This window comes from Mixophyes fleayi, chromosome 2, assembly GCF_038048845.1.
Source record: "Mixophyes fleayi isolate aMixFle1 chromosome 2, aMixFle1.hap1, whole genome shotgun sequence".
Taxonomy (NCBI): Eukaryota; Metazoa; Chordata; class Amphibia; order Anura; family Limnodynastidae; genus Mixophyes; species Mixophyes fleayi.
Genome location: NC_134403.1, coordinates 133,466,518 through 133,489,295, shown reverse-complemented (window position 1 = coordinate 133,489,295; position 22,778 = coordinate 133,466,518). Strand labels below are relative to the sequence as shown.

At 39.2% G+C, this 22,778-nt stretch overlaps 1 protein-coding gene across 1 annotated transcript in view; it reads right to left on the bottom strand.

The window, feature by feature from the left end:
* Positions 1 to 22,778, bottom strand: part of MYO16 (myosin XVI) — a 234,011-nt gene that overhangs the window by 59,990 nt on the left and 151,243 nt on the right. The window contains exons 23-24 of the mRNA XM_075200000.1: positions 11,452 to 11,527; positions 6,116 to 6,288 (exon numbers count right to left, since the gene is read on the bottom strand). Coding sequence (XP_075056101.1) covers positions 6,116 to 6,288; positions 11,452 to 11,527 — 249 coding nt within the window. The remainder of the gene's footprint in view (positions 1 to 6,115; positions 6,289 to 11,451; positions 11,528 to 22,778) is intronic.

Sequence of the window (22,778 nt, the reverse complement as noted above, 5' to 3'; positions counted from 1 at the left end):
TAACAGATACTGAAGTAAAAGAAAGATATGAGGTACCTACAAGCTACAGCTCCGAGGGATAAAGAGTGCATAATAAAAATTGTAATGGCAGCAAGAAAGGATGCTGAGGTTGAGCTCATTGGTAGTAAATGACCTGGTAAGTGCTGAATCTAACTTAGGGATAGGGACTGCTTATAACCATTGTTATGTTTTTGGGAGCATTGCCAGTACACAAAGGTGAAGAACCAGAAACTTCAGTGTGTGGCTGAAGAGGAGTTATATTCAGAACATAGCCATCCCAAGAGGTATTGTATGGTCAGGTCCTTAAAGCAAGATACATATCCAAAGCCACAGAATGCAGTTCAGATAAAATGAAAATAAACACTATAGAAACAAATTAGAATATGGGAGACAGGAGTAGGGTCGGCTGAGCCAGGTGGCAATGAGATGTCTTCGATCTGGGCTGGTACAATCTTGCACTTTTGGGGCCAGCCGACTGCATACACACATTAATGGAAAGTATGACAGCCACTATAGATATTCTACATAAATACCGATTTGGGGGAACCCGGAATTCACTCCGAGTTTAGATAATGCCACTTTCCTAGCCTGGAAAAGCAAGGGCATAACTGCCATAAAAGATGTGTTTGAAGCCAGGGGGGCAATATAAATAGTTTTTAACAGCTTTGGGAGAACTTTAACATTCCAAACTCTCACTTCTACATGCTCCTACAATTACACCATTATACTCCCTCATTACCTATTAGCAAAAGCACCTTGGAGTGGTGGGTGGCTTTAACATACATTTGCAAATGTGTGCAACTAAGACTTTTGCATTTTTATTTACAGTAGAATTGGCAAGTCTTTTGCTGGCTATAGCAGTGTGCTGGGGGATTTCTCTGTGTGTTCATTCCTTTTAGGATAACCCCACCCTTTCAAGTATCTGCTATAGCCTATAAATTGATTGAGCAACTTTCACTTCTGTACTCCTCCATTACTTGCAACCGGCTTAATGCCGAAGGTCACTGATTAATTAGATTCTTTATATTTCTTTCTGCGATCCAATACATTTTGTATACATTAGACTGTGGTCTGGGTTAGGATACAGAGTTCCTGGCAAAAGAATGTCTCAAGTGTGACTTCTCCTGATCACATTCTAAAATCTTTTAGGGTAAATTTATCAACCTGTGGGTTTCAAAAAGTGTAGATGTTTACCTATTCATCAAAACATCAAAAGTGTGGGCGTACATGGAAGAGGACTTGCATCTGCTGATTATGAAATAATTCTATTTTTCAGATGGGGTGCACTATCAACACAGGTATCCAAATCATCAAAAAGAAAGAAAAGAGAAGCACGAGAGGCACTCCAGTCCCCAAGAGCATATATCACTGTTTTAAAACTTCAATTTATTCAAAGCGTCATTAAAATTGATCAATTCTCAGACCCAGAGGTGAAATATTGGATAAAAAAATATTGTATGTGAGTGTAAACCTAATGTGTATTAAAAAAATAATAACAAAAAAATGAAACCCTTCAGTAGCGTGTATTAGAGTCACATCCTTTGTTGTTATATTGCACAGGAGGATAATTTCTATACATGAAAAAACAGTCAGTATTTACCTTCTGTGTAAAACAGAAAACTAATTTGCACCCCTTGCATTGTAACATGGTTTTGTCCAGGAGACTGAAATAAGAAGTTTCTTAAGTTAAGATCCTTAATGAATCAGGCCCTAGAATCTGATTGGTTGATATAGGCAACATCTCCACTTTTTCAAACCAACAGCTTGAAAAATTTACCCTTGGAATCTACATGGATATCTCTTACCTCTTCTAGGCTTTAAGAGGTCCACCTTAAGACACTTAACAGGGCCTATTTTGCCTAGTCTTAGCACCAGCATACATTTGAGAAGGAGATGAGGGTGTGCCCCAAACATAACATTCAGTGGCCAGATTATCTGCATAATTTGTGGAATTCTCACAAAATTGCTAAATTCTGGAACAAGGTTATCACTTTATCAATGCAGCCTTTCATGTCCACACTGCCAAGGATTTAGAGGTCCTTTTATTTGCCAGTTTCGCTGATTTATACCCTATATTAACAGTCATTGTTATGTGGCCAAACAACTGATCTTGCAGCGGTGGACATCCTTGTCCCGATCACTCCTCACCACACTGGGCCTGCTTCATTAACGGTAGGAAAGCAAATAAAATTAGTAACTATGCATCTGGGGAAAACCATGTTGCATTGAAGAGGGAACTAAATTTAAATTATGTGGACAGATTTATAGTTGGGGTAGGGCATGTCCTAAATCAACTTTAAATTTCAGTATAAAATATGAAGCTATCAAGTATTTGTGTGGTACATGAAAAATCAGCCAGTAAATAACTTATGTGCAAAATAATAAACTAATTTGCACCACTTGCATTGTAAGATGGTTTTGTCCATGAGAAAACTTGCTCATCCTGATATAGAAAAAGGGGGGGAAGTTCGATAAGTAACAGGTTCTCTATCTGGAATCATTAGATGTAACTGTACAAACTAATGTTGTTAAGCTGTTTGAGTCAACTGAATGGTATCTTGATTAGAGGTATCTCATATATGTATTCCCTATATAGATATTTGCTAATTTCATGTCCTCCTCCTCCTTGGGCAACCCCGCCTTCCCCTCTCTTTCCCCACCTGCACTTTTCATCTTCCCTTTCTCTTGTTATTGTATGTAACAAGAAGACTCTGTGACACAATATAGATTAGATTTTGTTTTAATAACCTTAATATATTTGTTCCTTTAACTTTTTTTGTTGTAACATGTTTTATGTAATTTTTTTTCTTTAATCTTATTACATAGGCAGTGTACACAGTTTTGCTTGCGTTACGTTTTACTGTCTTATACAAGCATTTGTTTTGGTCTTACTACAATATATTGTACTGTACCTAGACGGGCATTGTATCAAACCTACTTCTTTGTATGATTCTATCTACAATCATAATGTACATTCTTATGTTTTATGTCTATGTTGTTGTCTTCTATATTTTCCTCAATAAAATTAAAAAAGTTTTAAAAGAAAAACACAATAGGAGTTTCCTAAGACTCTTATGAACAGGAAGGTTTTTCTAAAACTGATGGCACATGTGACGGGACCGGACACCACTGCAGGTATAATCTCTTATACCGGTCCGTGAGAACCCAGGATCCAGTGATAATCAAGCAGTTAAGACTGACTCAAATCACAATAAAACAAGGTGATAGATTTTAGGAAGCCTAATAAAATAGAGATATTAAAATATGTGAGTGATTTTTTGGCAGGATGAAGGCACTAAATGGAACACAGAAATACAAAATGCAATCATGCACTTAAGTTTCAAAATCCCAAAGGCTCAAAGCAACAAAGCAATTAGAAGGACCAGTCAAATTCTAGGTTGCATAGGGAAAGAAATTAGTAGCAGAAAGAGAGAGGTAGTGATGCCACTATGAATGTCTTTGGTGAGATCACACCTAGAATACTGTGTTCAATTATGGAAGCCATATCGCCAGATATACATAAATAAATGAGAGATTTTGCTAAGAAACGCAACTAAAATGGTGCACTGTCTAAATCAAAACTTGCTAGGAAAGACCAAAGGATATAAACATGTATAGCTTTCAGCCAAGAAGGGAAAGGGGCTATATAATAGAATCTTTAAAAGACATTAAGGGGTATATTTACCAAACTGCGGGTTTGAAAAAGAGGTGATGTTGCCTATAACAGCCAATCAGACTCTAGCTGTCATTTTGTAGAATGTACTACATAAATGATAACTAGAAACTGATTGGTTGCTATAGACAATATCTCCAATTTTTCAAACCTGCAGTTTAGTAAATATACCCCTAAGGGGTTTAAGAAGATACAGGAAGGAGTCTTCTTCAGAGGAAGAGAATTATTAGAACAAATGGATGTGCACTAAAATTGGAGGGTAGTAGGTTTAGGGTAATTTGAGGAAAAATCACCATTGAAAGCATAATGGCGAGATAGAAGAGCCTCTGAACAGAAGTTGTAAAGACTAAAACAGTACTGTGATCGACATAAGGCTATCCCATATCTGAAAACTAAGATCAAATAGATCTAGTAGTATCAGACTATATGGTAAAATGGTTCTCATCTGTCATCCAATCCTATGTTTCCTTGTCTATGTTCTTTAGTGAATAAAACCAATAAGAACATACAAATAAAAAGACTTCAGCTCCTATTTAACTGAACAGTTGTGTACAAAGCCTGTGCCACTGTAACAAGCTGTTTATAAATGCATTAACTTGCTTGGTGCACTTGCTCCTGGTACCGGGTCTCTGCCAGCTACATGCCCACATTTCTTACTGTATATTCTGTTTTGTAGCCAGATGTTGGATTTACTATCAGTATATATTAACTTCCTTGTATCTGCTGTATGACTGGCCATTACTATCCTAGTCTGTTAATGAGCATCCCAGACTGCATGATAACAAAGCCTACGGACCTGTGCTGCCTCCTGACCACTGGCATGTCTCTTACTACTACTGTTTTGTCCTATTATCTCCTGCTCTGTGCACTGTGAGCAGCTTCCTACTTGGATTAGACTAGAGCAAGCAACCTGTAGGTGTCCAACAACACAGTTCACTACCTCCTTGCCGGGATACGTAGTGAACATTGTATATTCATTAGAATCTGCCCATAGGTGACCAAGTGCCAACTACTAGCAGCACGTTGGGTCAATTGAATTTGTCTGTGACAGTCATCTGAAAGGCTCAACTGGCCACGTATTCAAAATATTCTACAAAATACATATACAAAATAACTAATCTAAGCATAGTGATTACTGATGTCTACACTAAACAAACACAACACATGAGAGATAATCAAGTATTTTGATCCATCAAGTAATTTACAAAATTCTCATATGCATTGGAAATCATTTTAACATAGACATCAATGATGCTTATAGTTCATTCTAGCTCTGTTTGCTGTCGGCTGAATCCAACAATTTGATGATATCCATGTGCCAGACTTTCCTTTACGCATATAAAGAGCATGTTTTAAGTAAAAAACTGAATCAGAAACTGAGATGCCAGGCTAAAAACTAATAAAAAAGACTATTTCTTGACAACATATTTTAAACACAATTAAAATCCTGCTGCACTATGGTTTAGTATCTGCATTGCACATAAACACAGACTTAGATTTCACATTCTTAGATAATGCCACAGGACAGACACCTTTGTAGCACTTTTTGTAACAAAGTAGTGGAAGCAAATGCACATATGATAGATAAACATATTTTATCTTGTCAATAATTTAATTATATATTTGTGCTACATAATATCATTCATAAAACTATAATTGCATATATAATTGCATATGTGACTGGTGTTTTTTGTTTATGCTAGGTATTCTTTGCTGTCTCTTTAAAAATAAAACACAAATTCATAGCACAGATAGCTGTCATATAGCTATGTTTAAATAGACACAGGCCTATATATTATGTATGGAGGCGCTACAAGATGCCTGTCCTCGCAACATCATCTAAAGGTAGTGCTATTTTTTAAAGCAGCTATGTGCATATAATATGTATTTAATTATTAGAAATAAAATAGTGTTTATGATTATAAGCAAAAAAACGACATATACGTTATATCACAACACTTATTTATAACAATATCATATAAGTTATATATTATACATAATATTGTTTATGTGTTCGTGTGCCTTTTTAATACTACATCTGGCTCAATTAGTTGTGTACTTACTACAGTGTTTTCAGTCGATTACCGATGAGGGGGACAGTATGATAAGGGTGACAGCGTAATGAGGGGTGCAGTGTGACAAGGGGCACAGTGTGACAAGGCGCACAGTGTGACAAGGGGGGGAAGTGTGATGAGGGCCACAGTGTGATGAAGGGGCGCAGTGTGATAAAGGGGACAGTAAAAGAAAAGTTTAGATTTGCCCCAGCTTGCGTGTGTTTATGTAGCTTTAGCAGTAAATAAATTAGATTGTGAATTCCATTGGAGAAGGGGGTATGTTACCTAAATCAAATTATCTGATTGTACAGTGATTGTAGTATGCAGACACTACATAACTAAAGGTTAAAAATGATAATACATCACATCGAGGCATAGCAATTCTTACCTTACTGATCTCCAGGATTTTTTTGGTCTCATCATTTGAAGTGGCTGATGTCTTTTTAAAAAGTAAGGCTGCTTTGGGCCCCAGAAGTTTCAGTGGAGGATATGGGGGCACAAGTGATCCTGTCTGCGTCAGTTTAGACTGAAACATCTGGTTGACTAATACATTTTCACTGGCTATAAAGAAGCATATGTACAATTAGTAATACGTTAAAGGATATAGTATAAATTACAGCAATGAATACAGAAGCATACATTTGCAGATGCACTACAGGTCTCAGCGGGTAGCTCTACATGTGCCAGCATGTTCTGGCAGGCATTGGTATGCTCTACTGTTCTACAAGTGTCCACATACCTAAGCAGTTTAACCATGCCAGGGGTTACAGGGACAGGAAGGGAATCAGCCAAAAAATGTTTTTATTCTTTATTACCCCAACACTAACTGGCAAGGGGTGTTGGAAAAACCCTGATGCTGTTTTCTTCTTGGGGAGAAGGGACCCACATCTCCTGAATTCCCTATGCAATTCAGCCACGTGCTGAATAGGCTAGGACTTAGTGGCATTATGACAGGGGGATCCCATGCTGCGGGTTTACCTGTTATAGTGTCACCAGCTCAGCGTGTCATAGCCTAGTGCTGGCAGTGGCTGGTAGAGGCTTTTTTGGGAGACTCCATGCTGTTTATGCCCCCAATTTTGCAGCTATCAGGACAGGCTGTGGGCACTGCTGCAGAACATTTTCTTTTGTGGAAAGGGATGACATTTTTTAAATTGTTTATATATTTTTTAACACTCTAAAACACCAGTCATCATCATAAAGATGATGATTGTGAGGATAAGGGGCTTAACGTAACCTTCTGGGCCGCACAGCTGGCCTACCCAGTACCTACCCAAGGTTCAAAGTCACATGATCGCAGCTGTAAACATATTTGAAAGATGACTGGCTGTCACAGACAGCCAGTCATCTGCAGCAGCAGGGACGCCTGAGAAGACTGTGGGCTCCCTGGTGAAGACAACGGACCTCCAGGTGAGCTCCGTCTACTTCCAAAAAGGGGTGTGGGCGCCAGTGATTTTCTCGGTATCCCGGTGGGCCAGTCCGACGATACATATTACACAATAAACACAATTGCACAAGAAAATTGTTGTATTATTTGGCATTGTAAATGAATGACTGCTGATATTATTACTATTAGCATCCTTTTGTCTTCCTCCACTACATTATCTACAAATATTTCTGTGTTTTGTTTGCCACGTGTTTTGCATTTGAGCAGAATATACGGACATTACCATAATTATGTTCTATCATTTTAAATCAAAATTTAAAATTGCTCTTTTCTTTTATTTGATGCTTTTCCTTTTTTAATGAACTGCTATAGGGATGTAATTTCTTTTTGTTTATTCTGCTACCTTTGTTTCTCGATCTGCACGTTTGACTCCCATATGTCAAGCATGTCCCCAAAATAAACACAAATCCCAATTTACATGATCTAATCAAATGCTGTAGATCCCAGGTATGAAAGTAATTATACATTTCTAGTTACCAAATGTCATAAGATAAAATCCATTGATTGACTGCTCGCTACGCTGTACACTGAACGTACGGTAACTGATTGGAGCTCAGCTAAGCAAGGCAGATATTAAAGGGATCTGTATGGTCTCATATGCAAATATTTAAACAGAATAATTATCTTTGCATTCAATCTGACTTCACAAGTAAATATTAGATCCAATTCCACCTTTCTCTGTAGCTATTGCTCAAGTATAATTCTAATGTTATGACAGATTTTAGAAAATGTCTTCATTGTTATTTTATTATGTTATGCTCTTAGTTTTTTACAAAAACAAACTGTAATTAAATGTTTCTATTCCTGATGCAAATTCATTCAGTAACAGTGACATGTATGTGAAATCTGTATGAACACTAAACATAATATGGAGCTGGATCTCACCGTGTTGGTGGAAATCCAGGGGGTAAATGTTTTATGTCGCGGTTTTTGCGAGTCGCCGATATTCGTCAAGTTTTGCCTTTAAAGACATTGCTGTTTCAAATTTGCTCTGCAAAGTCGCCGAATATCTGCGACTTGCAAAAACTGTGTCATAATACATTTACCACAGGTATTAACCCACATTGTCAACTCATTTGTAGTATTTCACTGCTATTCTCAGTAATGAGAAAAGCAAAAAACTTAGTAAACAAGTGCATGATCCTGTCACCAACACCCAGTGGGGATCAATATTTTGGAGACTGCATAAAAGAATCAGGAACATCACTAAGGCCCTTCATAACTATTCAGGTACTGGTGCTTAGTGTAGAGCCTGCTATAACCTGAAAACCGGTACAGGCCACAAGTTGGCTGCCTCCACTGTTTGCAGATGACTGGCACATTTTAAAGGTGTGCCTCTCCAGGGAAACGGGGGATAACTTCATTATGACATTTCAAGGCTGAGTGGCTACTCATTTTGCTCCATTCAGCATGTTTCCAAACTTCTCTGGTCTGTTTGCTCTGCTAACAGCATCCAATGACTGATTGGACACTAAAGTCAATGGTGACAGTGAGTGAGTGATGAGTGGAATCATCCATAAAACAAAACTGATGGAGGTTCAAGGAGGCATAAAACAATTAAGGTAGTATGTTCCTAATATTCTGGGAATGACTAAAAAACTACTTAACAAGGCCCTCTGATTAATAGTCTGCAAGTAGAACAAGTAGATTTGTCTATCTGATGTCATTGGCCCTTATTATTAATGCCTTACAGTGTACAGCATTTTTATCACTCTGCTTTTCTACTCAGTGGTGCTGAAATTGATTTTGATCCTGCGCATAGTGAGCTCTGACTAAAGGTTATCAAGCCATAAGAAGTTATTAAAAAGATACACAACTACAGCTCAAAGAATGGACTATTCATCTACTGGATAAATCCCAGTACTGGCAACTTGTCATCTAGCTAATATACATTCTAATATACATATTCAATGCTCGTTAAAGCCCCCACAAGTGGCTTGGGTGTGCATCAGATCTGATGTGCAACCACATGATAAGGTTGAGCCTCCTAATTGGCACTTGTGACATATGTAATAGGTGTTAGTATTAAGGAGCGCTTTGCTCTGTCTCCAATTTTGGGTTGCTATGGCAACCGCTGTAGTTCCCCGGTGGTCTAGGAGGAAGTGGGGCAGCCTGAGAATGTGGGTTCCGATAACCAGAAGTTCGGCTTCCCACCATTACTTCCATTAAGACACTGAGAGAGGCGGACGCACTAACTAGTAGCTGCGTAGCGTTGCTGATATAAGCCCTCAAAGTGCCCACAACTATAACCGGAGGCTTCCTACTGTATCCATAATACATATTAAAGGAGTCACAATAAACTGCACGGTTGTGCAGTATAGCAAACCTGCCTGCATCTGTATATCTATATAAGAGTGCATCGCCACCAGCATACATACAAGTGCGTACTGTATATCTGTATTGCCTGATTGCTGCAACTATTGTTACTGCTGAATACTGCTGTACTACAAGCAACTGTGAGTAACTGCATTCATCTGTTGGTATCATTTTTAAATAAACAGCAACCTGTTTAAGTTACAAAAGTGTTGTGGCTTAACATCCACATTAACAGCGCTGAACACCTTTAGTAACATCAGAAGGTATAACCAACAACAGGGACGTCCCTGCAGTCACTACTCATTAAAGGTGTAAATTCTGTATTCAAGGTGTTATTTATTACAGTTTTCTACAGACTGACCTAGCCTGAATTCTTGACAATGACTGAGCTCTGCCAGCCCTGATCTTTCCTGTAGTCCCAGAGCATTGAACCTTGCAGTCAGCCCTGACCTTTTGCTTTGATCCTGACTACTGATACTGCCATTTGCCTGACCCTGATATTTTATCTGCAAACTCAATACTCTGACTTCTGTCCTGATATAAACTCAGGTAGTATCTGACATTTCCTAGCCTGAATATACACAGTGTCTTTGCTGGTCTACATCTACTCCGCAGTTTCAGTCCTCGTCCATTCCTTCTTACTACATTTTTATAGGGGTAATCAATGGATGTGGAGGTGCTTCTATGTAACTACGTTTTATATACACACACATATATATATATATATATATATATATATATATATATATATATATATATATATATATATATAAATACATATATACACACACCTGTACACCTAATATACACCTGGCACAAATATTATTATAATTGAGCTGTATGCACCTTGAGATACGTCCCACTCATCATACACATATAAGTACACTCTTCTATATACGCCTTTTAATATGTAAGTTCAGTGCACAGAATTGTCCAACTGTAAATGGGGCCTTTTGTATTTACAATCTCTACAACTTCATTAAAAATGTTTTTCTGTAAGATATCTAATGACATGATGGGGGGGGTCTTGGGAGATGGGGGCATTACTTGCTGAATGTAGGCTTACACCAGGAATACACCATGAATTGCTCTCAAACACAAAAAAAGAGAGCTTTGTTTTGCAGGACCAACTATTTAAATCAGCTTTGAGCTCTGAAGATTGTACATTTAAGGTGGCTTTCCCACTTTAGAGCAAATAAAACATGATTTTTAGACTTATAGGAAGTGGTGATAATTGGGGATTGGTCTGTACAATAGGATACTTTTTTTTTGCAAAGAAAAATTTATATGGAAATGGGCATATATAGGCACAAATGTACAAAAGTAGACAGAACATTAAAACATAGAAATATGAAATGAAAATAGTTTCAATGTCACTGTGTTGTCATTATTTAATTAAGACCTGTATAACGCTCCTAAAAGTAATATCTTAGGAGGAGGAAAATGTAAAAAATGTAAGTAATTAATTTAGCATGTGGTGCAACAGTGATAGTTGGTGGGACTGAGGTGATGTTTTTACATTTACATATGTACATTCCCATCTTGCCCTACAAACCCCACAAACAGTCATGAAAAACAATGCAAGAAGGCACTTCTTCAAAGCAGAAAGGGAACATCTATATATATGCAATGCAGTTAAACAAGTGTATATTTTGAATTTAGCAAATATCATTGTATTATAGCCCACTTAAGGAAGTGCCCCCTTATATAGAAGTTATGAACTTTATTCATTTTTTTTCTACATTTTCATAACAGTATTAAAATTGTGTTTTTTGTTTTTCTGCTTAATAATAAAAACTGAATGGCACTCTAGTATAGAAACAGTTATCTCACACTGTGTTGCATGTTGGGCGTTTCAATTTTCTTACTTCCAGTCGTCCACTGAATCTTTAAAACGTTAAATACAAAGGAACATATAAACAATCAATATGTGGCACATTTAGACTAAATATAGTACAACTTACTTTTCATGACAAAAAGTAGATTCTGTGACATTACATCTTTATTTTTCTCAATTGCTCCAAAAATATCATATGTTACCTGAGGAAAAAAACATCATATTAAGTATAGTAATATCTATTATTAGCAATAAAACATTGTACATATAAGAGTAACATTTACATTCTCTATACAAATAACAATGTTCACATCAAATCATTCCTTAGGTGATAATGCAAAAGGTTGCTCTTTAGATGTATGGGATTACACTAGTCTACACCACTTACATTTCGATTTCACTCGTTTTTTTTATCATTTATCCATTGAACCAGGGCCGTAACTAGGGCTGTGTGACAGGGGCGACCGCCCAGAGCGCAACGCTGAAGGGGGGCGCAATTTAGGAATATTTTAGGTTCATTTGGTGAAAATTGAGGGCTAGGGGGGCGGCATTTGTCTTTCTCGCCCCAGGCGTTAGAATTCTAAGTTACAGCTCTGCATTGAACCATAACAAAACATGAGACAAAGAAAGAGATACATATATCTTTAAAAGTCCACAACTGTAAAGGTTTGCCTCTGAAGTTTTGGATATAGAAAACAACAAACAAAATCCTGCGCTGATAGGACAAAAAATGCCGTGGATGTAAAAGCAGCTGAATAAGAAAAAAAGGGTTAATGCCAAACCCTAGCTGAATTCATAGGAAGAAAAAACAAATCTTACAACGCTAAAATAAATGGGTAGATATACTAATGACGAGGTAAAACCAACGGATATTGGAGTGCAAGGAATGGTATATCCAATAATTTAATACACAGCAAATGACATTAATAAAATACATATAAAATAACTATTAGTCAAAAGAGACCGGTCTCATAGCAATAAATTGGCCAATTACAAGGATAATACTGGCATAATAAACAATAAAATATATTCAAAATAGAATTTGCATGTATATCCAAAATGTAATGAAAAAGAAAATCAGAACAATGCATCCCAATGCAGACTCAGTATTAAAATCGAGTGTTGTATATTGCAGCTGAAATAAGCAATAGCAATGACCCTCAATACTATTTGCCTCTGATGTTTGTCTATTTGTTGCAAACCACATAATCGGTTGCAAGCTGTAATGATACCATAAAGCCTGATTTGCAGTGGAGCATAAATCATACTTGCCAACTTTTGTGTGTTGGCCTCCTGGAGATCCCGGGGGGAGGTGGACGTGTGGGGGCGGGCCTCGATGGATTGCGTTATTTTGGCCCCTCCCTCTAAAAGACATTATCATGTTAGCCTATTACAACAAGGGGCAGGATCACGATGACGCGTGAATTGCATCACTAAATTCCCCTCCATCCATCCACTTCATTAACGAAGTGGACAGGTTCCAGGAGATTGCCCTGCTCTCTCAGGAGTCCAGGAGGACTCCCAAAAATTTGGAAGTCAGACATTCTGGGAGGGTAGGCAACTATGACGTAGATATATACTGTTTGCGTATGACCAGATATATTTGTTGCAATTCCACATCTGTATTTTGAGTTGCAGGCATTTTAAGATAGTAACCTTGGGTCTGGTTCATTAAAGAACTTAGGCAAGAAACTTCTTACTTAAGTCTCCTGAACAAAACCATGTTACAATGCAAGGGGTGAAAATTAGTTTTCTATTTTGCACATAAGTTAAATACTGGCTGTTTTTCATGTAGCACACAAATATCAACTTTAAATTTCAGTGTACAAATAAGCTATCAAGTATTTGCGACCATCATCATCTGCTATTGCCCAGGGCTGAGAGCAACATCTCTATGTAACCGCACACTGCAACTAAAAGGGGGGGATTCTAAGCAAGAGGACCAATCACAAGCTGCGACCGAAAGATTCACGCACTTTCTTCCTTCCTCCCTGCCACCATTTAAAGGTAGTTAGCTTAAATGATTTGCTAGTTCTGTAATGAGCAGCTTAAAATAAAATCATCAATTCTGAAAAAATATCTATATGAACCAACAAATTGGAAGCACAGTAATACATAATAATTTGAAATATAATAGATGAGGTCCAAACTGTTACATGGAATATTTCCAGGCACAATATTTTGCTAATTTTTTCATATAAGGAAAAAGTTAAATAACATAGCATGTGCCAAGTTACCAATAGTGCACACGGACACAGGGTGTAAAAGAGGCCTGATAGGCCTGTAACAATTTTTTATTCAATTTCTTTTTTATATAAGTCACAGACTCAGCAGTTAGCGAGCCTGCTTCTCTCTGCGCTGCAGCAGTCATTGGCCCATTCATTGCACATGGCTTTTTTTTCTTTACTGAGCCCCAGTGCAAAAAAGCTTAGTAACATTGGCTGCCAGAGTTGCTTGAACAAAAAGCCAATGGCTACCAATAATAAAGTTAGTTGACATGCCATATATTTAGGGGTGAGCGGGTTCGGATTTTAGTAATAAGAACACCCCCGAACAGTGCAGATCCAAGCCTGATCCGAGCACTGTTTGGGTATTCCCGCCGTTCGCAAAACTCAAAACGAGGCAAAACATCATAATCCCGCCGTCGAGATCCGGATTCAAATTAGTCCCCGATTGCCGCCGTCATCTTCACTCGGGCATTGATGAGGGAAGAGGGAGGGTGTGTTAGTGGTGTCCTCTGTCCTGCTCATTCCAGTGGTGCTGTGCTGTGCTCTGTCCTGCTCAGTCCAGTGGTGCTGTCCTGTGCTCTGTCCTGCTCAGTCCAGTGGTGGTGCTGCCATAATTCCAGTGGTACTGATCCTGCAGTATAAGTCCAGTAGTACTGCTATATAACTAAGTTCACTGATCCTGCAGTATAAGTCCAGTGGTACTCCTATATAACTCCAGTCCAGTGGTACTGTCCTGTGCCGCATATAATTTTTAAAGCCTTTGCCGGGTGTGTGTGGTTTAGGGGTACGCTCTCTTGTGCTGCATATAATGGAGTACAAAAATTTGGAGGATAAAGTAGGGAAAGATCAAGAACCACTTCCTCCTAATGCTGAAGCTGCTGCCACTAGTCATGACATAGACGATGAAAAGCCATCAACGACGTCTGCAAAGGCCGACACCCAATGTCATAGTAGAGGGCATGTAAAATCCAAAAAGCCAAAGTTCACTAAAATGATGAAAAAAGAGAAATTAAAATCATCTGAGGAGAAACGTAAACTTGCCAATATGCCATTTACGACACGCAGTGGGCAAGTAACGGCTTAGGCCCTGGCCCGTGTTCATGACTAGTGGTTCAGCTTCACACAACGATCTAAGCCCTCCTCCTCCCCCCCCTCTAAAAAATTTAAGAGAGTTAAGCTGTCATCAATAACACAGCAAACAACTCTGCCTTCTAAAGACATGGCATCACAAATCCCCAAGGCGAGTCCAAGGGTGTTGATGGTTGCGAAGCCTGACCTTCCCATCACTGTACGGGAAGAGGTGGCTCCATCCACCATTTGCAGCACGCCCTCTGCATATACTGGAAGGATCACCCACAGTCCAGTTACAGATTTGGATAATGAAGGTGTCAATGTTGTACACCAGGAGGAGGATATTGATGTAGCTGGCGCTGAGGAGGAACTTGACGAGGAGGATGCTGATGTGATTTTCTTAAATGAGGCACCAGGGGGGGAAACAGTTGTTGTCCATGGGATGAAAAAGCCCATCGTCATGCCTGGCCAGAAGACCAATAAATCCACCTCTTCGGTCTGGAATTATTTCTATCCCAATCCGGACCACAAATGTATTGCTATATGTACCTTATGTAAAGCTGCAATAAGCAGGGGTAAGGATCTTGGCCACCTAGGGACATCCTCCCTTATACGTCACCTGAAGAACCTTCATAAATCTGTGTTTAGTTCAGGAACTGTGGCTAGGACCGTCAGCAGTCCAGGGACACCTAAATCCCTTGGTGCCGTTGTATCCACACCAGCAACACCCTCCTCGTCAATTTCCTCCTCGATCTGGATTGGAGATAGTCCTGCAGGCCATGTCACCGGCATGACTGAGTCCTCTTCAATCCGGGATTCTTCCGAAGGATCCTGCAGCGGTACGCCTACTACTGCCGCTGCTGCTGTTGCTGCTGGGAGTCGGTTATCTTCCCAGAGGGGAAGTCGTAAGACCGCTACGTCTTTCACTAAGCAATTGACCGTACAACAGTCGTTTGCCATGAGCACGAAGTACGACAGCAGTCATCCTATAGCAAAGCGGATAACTGCAGCCTTGACAGCTATGTTGGTGTTAGACGTGCGCCCGGTGTCCGCCATCAGTGGAGTGGGATTTAGAAGGTTGATGGAGGTATTGTGTCCCCGGTACCAAATCCCGTCTAGATTCCACTTCACTAGGCAGGCGATACCCAGGAAGTACAGAGAAGTACAAAAAATGTCCTCAGTGCTCTGAAAAATGCGGTTGTACCCACTGTCCACTTAACCACGGACAAGTGGTTCAGGGCAAACTAAGGACTATATGACTGTGACAGCCCACTGGGTAGATGCATCGCCTTCCACAGCAACAGCAGCAACAGCATCAGTAGCAGCATCTCTGAAACGCCTGCTCGTTCCAAGGCAGGTAATGTTGTGTATCACCGGTTTCAGTAAGAGGCACAACGCCGACAATCTCTTAGAGAAACTGGGGGAAATCATCTCGCAGTGGCTTACCCCACTTACACTCTCCTGGAGATTTGTGGTGTCGGACAACACCAGTAACATTGTGCGGACATTACATATGGGCAATTTCCAGCACGTGCCATGTTTTGCCCACACAATAAATTTGGAGGTGCAGCATTATCTTAAAAGTGACAGGGGTGTGCAGGATATGCTTGCGGTGGCCCGCAAAATTGCAGGACACTTTCGCCATTCTGCCACTGCCTACCGAAGACTGGAGCACCATCAAAAAAGCCTGAACCTGCCCTGCCATCACCTCAAACAAGAGGTTGTGATGCGCTGGAACTCCACCCTCTATATGCTGCAGAGGATGGAGGAGCAGCAAAAGGCCATTCAAGTCTACACAGCCACCTACGACATAGGCAAAGGAGTGGGGATGCGCCTGAGTCAAGCGCAGTGGAGACTGATTTCCGTGTTGTGCAAGGTTCTCCAGCCGTTTGAACTTGCCACACGAGAAGTCAGTTCCGACACTGCCAGCTTGAGTCAGGTGATTCCCCTGATCAGGCTGTTGCAGAAGCAGCTGGAGAAAGTGAGGGAGGAGCTGGTAAAGCATTGCGATTCCACAAAGCATGTAGCTCTTGTGGATGAAGCCCTTCGTACGCTTTGCCAGGATCCGAGGGTGGTCAGTCTTTTAAAGTCAGAGGAATACATTCTGGTCACCGTGCTCGATCCTCGGTTTAAAGCGTATGTTGTGTCTCTGTTTCCGGCGGACACAAGTCTACAGCGGTGCAAAGACCTGCTTATCAGGAGATTGTCATCTGAAGAGGACCGTGACATGCCAACAGCTCCTCCTTCATTTTCTTCCACACCTGTGGCTGCGAGGAAACAGCTGAGATTTCATAAACGACCCGCTGGTGGGGATGCAGAGAACATCTGGTGCGGACTGAAGGACCTGCCAACGATTGCTGACATGTCTACTGTCGCTGCATTGGATGCTGTCACCATTGAAAAAATGGTGGAGGATTACTTTGCTGACATCATCCAAGTAGACATGTCAGACAGACCTTACTTGTACTGGCAGGAAAAAAAGGCAGTTTGGAAGCCCCTGTACAAACTAGCTCTATTTTACCTGAGTTGTCCCCCCTCCAGTGTGTACTCCGAAAGAGTTTTTAGTGCAGCGGGGAACCTGGTCAGTGAGTGGCGAAGGAGGTTGCTTCCGCAAAATGTGGAGAAGATGATGTTCATCAAAATGAATTATCAATTCTTCAATGAAGACCAGCAATGGCCTCCAGAGACTACAGAGGGACCTGTGATTGTGGAGTCCAGCGGGGACGAATTGATAATGTGTGTGGATGAGGAAGTACACACTGAAGGGTTTGAGGAATCAGAGGATGAGGATGAGGACGACATCTTGTCTCAGTAGAGCCAGTTTACTTTGTACAGGGAGAGATGAATAGCTTTTTTTGTGTGGGGGCCCAAACAAACCAATCATTTCAGCCACAGTTTTGTAGGCCCTGTCACTGAAATGATTGGTTTGTTAAAGTGCGCATGTCCTATTTCCCCAACATAAGGGTGGGTGGGAGGGCCCAAGGACAATTCCATCTTGCACCTCTTTTTTTGGCATTATGTGCTCTTTGGGCCCTAGCTTTTCAAACTGCCATCCTGTCTGCCACTGCAGTGCCACTCCTAGATGGGCCACGTGTTTGTGCCGCCCACTTGTGTCGCTTAGCTTAGTCATCCAGCTACCTCTGTGCAACCTTTTGGCCTAAAAACAATATTGTGAGGTGTGAGGTGTTTAGAATAGACTGGAAATGAGTGGAAATGAATGTTATGAGGTTAATAATAGCGTAGGAGTGAAAAAAAAAAATCTGGATTTTAACAGTTTTTATGCTTTTTTAAAAAAAAAATCAGAACCCAAAACCTTGAGGGGGGTGTTTAGGCAAAACCCATTAGAACCCAAAACTTAAAGGTAATCAGAACCCAAAACCCGAAACGTGGCCGGTGCACATCCCTACATATATTGCATGATTTTTAAGTTTATGGAACATTTTGTTATAATTCTGCCTGCCGTTCAATTGTAATGTTTATTGCAGAGTAGTGGTAATTTTTTTGTGGCAAAAACAGATGTGACCCCCTACTCAGTAGTATATAAAGAGGACATACAGCTAAGAAATACGCAAACATGATGCTTTGTTTGGTCACAATTCAACTGTTTTATTGCTTGAAAATATGTGCGAACACTTTACAATGTACTGCTGTTTCCTTTGTGTCCCTTCATGATGAAATACTGAAGGTTATTCAGACAATAATAGGCATTTACCAGCTTGCCATTCAGACGGGGTTGCACTACAGACTAGTCATTTGTAGAAGTTTGTTTACTAATTATGGGCCAGCAATATACACAGCTCATGGAGCTAAGCTGCCTACTGGTCATGTAATGGCATTGTATGCTGATTATTGCACGGTATATTGGTCAGATGGTATTGCATTGTATACTGGTCCTAGGAAGATCTTTAAAATGCATTTACAAAAACCCTATACCTTATGCATAAAGACGCGTTTAGCTACAACAGGTTGGACATAAATGAAAAAATAGGACATGAATGTTTTTCACTTGATGACCTCTAGTATGGCTATGATTTTCTTCTGTCTCTCCTCTTTCTACTACAATAAAAGCAATGGGCAGATTAAAGCTGTTCACATGCACTCCCATTAACACTGTGAGAGAGATTCATGTTTTCACAACAGAGGATTCCCTATGACTAGGATACAATGCTTCAGACAACACACATTCTGGGACTTCTGATGCTATTTAAAACATTTCCAGAATGTTTGCATATGCATTTTATTTCAAGCAATTACTTATTTTTGTTCTTCTGTTGTTGCAAGGTTATTATTTTTTCCCATTATGCAAAAATTCAGCTTTAACAATTTCACTATTTTTATGTTAATGTAAAATTGCAAATTGTAACCCAAATATCTTTATTATAATTTTTTTCCTGTAATCTAGGGATATAAAAACGGCATTGCTTTCTGAGCATTCATTCTGTTATAAAATTGATTGGACGGCATTACTGTAAACAGCTTAGCTTGCAAATATTGTTCACAGAAACAAGCATTACAGAGATTAACGTAAAAAGATTACATGCAAATGAGATTTGTTTAACAGAGGCTTCTAAAAGAACTACTCGTATTTTGCTAGAAAGTATATATTTATTAATGTTAAGTTTCTGTAAAATAGCTGTTAAAGAGTATTTGATTTGTCATTCTAATAATGAGATAATGAAATACAAACACAAATTTCGCACAAATACAACCTAAAAAAATTCAATGTTTGGACAATGTGTTAAAATTAAAGAGAACATAGTTATCATTTGTTTATGAACTTTGGGAATCAGAAAGTATGCAAAGGGTGGAAAAATATACCCAATTACTTAGATTGTTCCAAAATGTAGCATTGAATAATACAGATTTTTGTTTTAGGCAAATGGTGCCTCACTGCCGACTATAAAACGGTCTTGTGACTTTATGTTACCGCAAATAAAACTGTAAGAAAATGAGATGTCTAGAAAGGTAAAGTATGGGACTAGAACAATGGGCAAATCATATTCTAATCATTGTATCTTACCTATAGGGAATGAAAAAAAGATACCAACTTCTGTAAGCATGGACATAAGGATGACTTATATATTATTATTACCATTCATTTATATAGCGCCACTAATTCCGCAGTGCTGTACAGAAAACTCACTCACATCAGTCCCTGCCCCATTGGGGCTCACAGTCTAAATTTCCTAACACACACACACACACACACACACACACACACACACACACACTAGGGTCAATTTGTTAGCAGCCAATTAACCTGCCAGTATGTTTTTGTTATCTGGAAAATTGTACTTTTCTCATCATTGTACTTCATCATCATTTATTTATATAGGGCCAGCAGATTCTGTAGCGCTTTCTTCCTTGATAAAGTATGGTAACAAATCACTTTAAAAAAAAATGATTGTCTGTGATGCTTCATTTATAAAATCCAATACATCTAAGACAATGATATAGTGGAAAGAGTATGCGTTGAAATAACTTGTATAAAGACATAATATTAATGTTGCTTATTATAGGCTTAATAATTTGGGTGAGTGTAGGAGAGACTGTAAAAGAAAAACATTACCCTGAGCATGATACACAGAAGGCAGAAGAGAATATGGAATCATCAACACGTACTAAGAAACTAGTAAAAAATAAAACCCTATCATTACACATTCATAACAATATAAACCTTTTGTTGAATTCAAAGAACATCTTAGTCAATATGGAGGTAAGTTAAAACTCTCACAGCGATAGCATATGCTATGCTTCTACCCAGTAAAGTGACAGGCTGAACATTACAAGACTCCAGAGTACAGTAACATTTACCTTGCTGGGATTTACAGTAGCAACATAATTGGCTTTGGGAAGTGTGGCTATTAGCCTAAGCGAAGTTAAAATCACGTGGGTGAGTGATTAGGTGTTTAGCTTATGGGCTTCTTCTGTTTGTTAACCAATAAGGCAGAGGAGGGGGGTGGTCTAGTTTTATATAGGAGATGTTCTCCTGCATTTCCCCCCTCTCTGCTTCCAGATTCCTCCCGCCCACCCGGCAGTTTTTAGGTTTTTGTATCTGTGGTTATTCTAGGTGGGAGAGCAGTGCAGTCGGTAAGTTTGCTTATGGTGCTTGTGTTATCTCGTCATAGGTCACTACTCCCCTTTTTGGATTGTGTTATCATCACGTGTGTTGGGTCCAGTGAATGGGACTCTGGGCCAGTATGTTGAATATTTTACTGGCGGTTATAAGGGGGGTGTAGTCTTGTCGTTGGACAGATATTTCGCACCGGCCAATAGATAAGGTATGATCCTGGGTTGGTGGTACAAGGGTCTGACCTTTCCACCATTTTTGGTTTTGTGTTTGCTTACTGCCCTGCTCTCGTCCGCCTTTCAGTGCCTTTAGCTTTAATATTAGTCATTTAATAAATAATATTTCATTCTAACATTTATCTGGTGTCCGTGTCTTTATTGGTTTTCATTATGGTATTATGGTAAACACTAAGAACTTCCACAATGTGCATTTTATGCTTGCAGGTGGTCTGGACACACAACAAACAACATTCCTCAACTATCCGGCATCCTTAAAGACTAAGACTGACATTGTGCTCCTAGGGAACATACGCCTAATTCAGTGACACAAGTACAGAGCCAATCAATATTTTTTTTTATATAATTGCCTAAAACTAGTTTAGTATGTGGCCAACGAACAACTATAATTGATTAAATCATTTCTAAAGTTGCTCATGCTGCCTTCTAAATTTCTGTATTGTTGCCAGTAAAAGTATTAGAGTAATCTCTTTATTGCTGTCAGTAAAAGTATTAGATTAATTGTGCACCTTCGTGCTCTTTGTGGCTGATTTGATGGAGAAATGGTTGTACAATTAAATCTGTATATGTCTGGGTAGCTTTAGATTTAATTTAGAAATTGAGGAAGGTTTAAATAGAGAAATTGATGAACTTATGTTTTGTTTTGTAAAAACCCTAATAATAAAGATTAAATTTCACTGACTAGCCTGCCACAAAGTTGGTACAATTGCCAATAGTCCCGGATTCGAATTTGTGGTACAAAATTTGTGGCTCGCGTTCACTAATTGTGTTTGAGGATCTCTGTTCACATTCAAGGTTTTCATTAAAATGAATAGTTTACCACTATTTAAATAAGATTTTTTAATCGGATCTCTTCAATAATGTGTTCAAAGTTTGCCATTTGACGTTCGCTGTTCATATTCACAGTTCAGTGTTCACAATTAAAGCCTGCCAACATTAAGGTAGTTTGCAGATGCTCAAATAGGTTTAAACACAATTAAACCTGTTTGGTTTTCTCTAGTTTAGCACATTTTTTGAAATTAATCTAAAATGTTAAAAATATATCAGCAAACTTTCGAATTTTACAATCAATTCATCAAACTGGTTTAAGGTTTAAGAATCGATATGCAGCTGGCTAGAGCATCTCTACTTATTAACCTTGCAACTATCTAAAAAATCAACAGCATTGTGGCATCATGTGAAATTGTTTTCATCCCATCTTCCTTGTCTCTTCTTTTCCTGTTCCATTGCATCCCATTTTTCGTAAGCATTCAGTGGGGCATATTCAATTAGGTTTCCGGTCCGCGGGATCGCGCCGGAATGGGCCGCAAAGTTAATCCATCGTACCGCAATAACGTGGATTTTCGTTAGGGTTGCGAATGAAAATCCACGTTATTGCGATACGGTATTACCAGCAATACTGCGCAGGTTCCGCAGTACCACGCGTTATCATGGACCGGAAACCTAATTGAATATGCCCCAGTGTCTCTAATCTTACAGCACAATCACAGCTATGCTTGCAGGACAGAGTTCTTTCCATTTTCTATAGTTTTCCTTTTCTTCCTGTTTCTTCATTTCTACATCTTCATATATTCTCCATTTACCTTCCTTCATTTATTGTATATTCTGAAGGTTTGATGCTCAATTGTGTCATGTGTTTCTCCTTCATTTGATCTTCCTCCTGTAATTTCACCCTCATTGCTATAATAAGCCCTCAAACCACCTGACCATATTTATAAACTGCTGGAATTGTATCATAGTACTATACAAATAGTACACCTGATCTATAACCACGCCCATGGGTAGTCTGACCTTAAATACATGACATCTTAGAGCTTTCAGGAAGACTACATTGAAAAAGTATTACTTC